This window comes from Nicotiana tomentosiformis, chromosome 9 (assembly GCF_000390325.3).
Source record: "Nicotiana tomentosiformis chromosome 9, ASM39032v3, whole genome shotgun sequence".
Taxonomy (NCBI): domain Eukaryota; kingdom Viridiplantae; phylum Streptophyta; class Magnoliopsida; order Solanales; family Solanaceae; genus Nicotiana; species Nicotiana tomentosiformis.
In genome coordinates, this window is record NC_090820.1 from 16,883,538 (window position 1) to 16,884,985 (window position 1,448).

The 1,448-nt window shown below is 40.5% G+C and overlaps 1 protein-coding gene across 1 annotated transcript; it reads left to right on the forward strand.

Annotated features, from left to right (window-relative positions):
- The first annotated feature begins 277 nt into the window (after nt 1-277).
- Nucleotides 278-742, forward strand: LOC138898433 (uncharacterized). Its single transcript, XM_070184500.1, has one exon. It carries the CDS (start codon nt 278-280, stop codon nt 740-742), a length of 465 nt encoding a protein of 154 aa, XP_070040601.1.
- The last annotated feature ends 706 nt before the right edge of the window (nt 743-1,448 follow it).

Consider the following 1,448-nt stretch of genomic DNA (forward strand, 5'->3'; position numbering starts at 1 on the left):
TCTGGGAAGGACAGAGGTCGTCGCATCAGATGCAGTCATCATAGGTATGGTTCCGGTTTGTCATAGAGATGCATTAGTCTTATTTTATCCGGGATCCACATATTCAAATGTGTCATCTTACTTTGCTTCGTATTTGGATATATATCATGATTCTTTGAGTTCTCCTGTTTATGTGTCCATGTCTGTGGGAGATTCTATTATTGTGGACCATGTGTATTGGCCTTGTTTAGTTATTATTGGTGGTTTTGAGACTAGAGTTAATCTATTATTACTCAATATGGTAGACTTTGATGCGATCTTGGGCATGGACTGGTTGTCGCCCTATCATGCTATTCTGGATTGTCACGCTAAGATTGTGGCACTAGCTATGTCAGGTTTGCCACTATTGCAGTGGAGAGGTACATTGGATTATCTTCTTATTAGGGTTATGTCCTTTTTAAAGGCTCAGTGGATGGTTGATAAGGGGTGTGATTCATATCTAGCCTTTGTGAGAGATGTCAGTGCTGATACTCCTACCGTTGAGTTAGTTTGGATAGTGAAAGACTTCCCAGATGTAGTTCCAGCAGATCTTTCAGGCATTCCACCTGATATAGATATCGATTTTGGTATTGACCTAGTGTCTGTCACTCAACCCATTTATATTTCACCATATAATATGAAACCAGTGGAGCTGAAGAAGTTGAAGGAGCAGCTACAAGAGTTGGTTGATAAGGGTTTCATTCGGCCTAGTATGTCACCTTAGGGTGCTTTGGTTCTGTTTGTGATGAAGAAGGATAGTTCTATGCGGATATGTATTGAGTATACGCAGTTGAACAAGGTTATAGTGAAGAACAGATACACATTATCATGTGTTGATAAATTATTTGACCAGCTATAGGGTGCTAGAGTATTTCCAAAGATTGATTTGAGGTCAGGGTATCATCAGCTGAAGATTTTCGGGATTCGGATATTCCGAAGATTGCTTTCAGGACTCGGTATTGTTACTACGAGTTCCTTGTGATATCATTTGGGCTAAATAACGCCCCATCAACATTTATGCACTTGATAAATAGTGTATTCCAACCATATCTTGACTCATTTGTCGTTATGTTTATTAACGACATCATTGTGCACTCCCGCAACCGGGAGGATCATGAGCAACATTTGAGGATCGTACTCTAGACCTTGAGAGAGCAGAAGTTATATGAATAATTCTCAAAGTGTGAATTTTGGCTTGATTCAGTGGCATTTTTAGGTCATATGGTGTCGAGTGAGGGGATTAACGTCAATTTGAAGAAGATTGAAGCAGTTTAGAATTGGCCCAAACCGTCTTCAGCTACTGATCTCCGGAGTTTTCTTTGTTTGGCCGGGTATTATCGTCGTTTTGTAGAGGGTGTTACATCCATTGCTTCACCTACCACTAGATTGACCCAAAAGGGTGCTCCCCTCAGATAGTTCAAGGTGTGTTA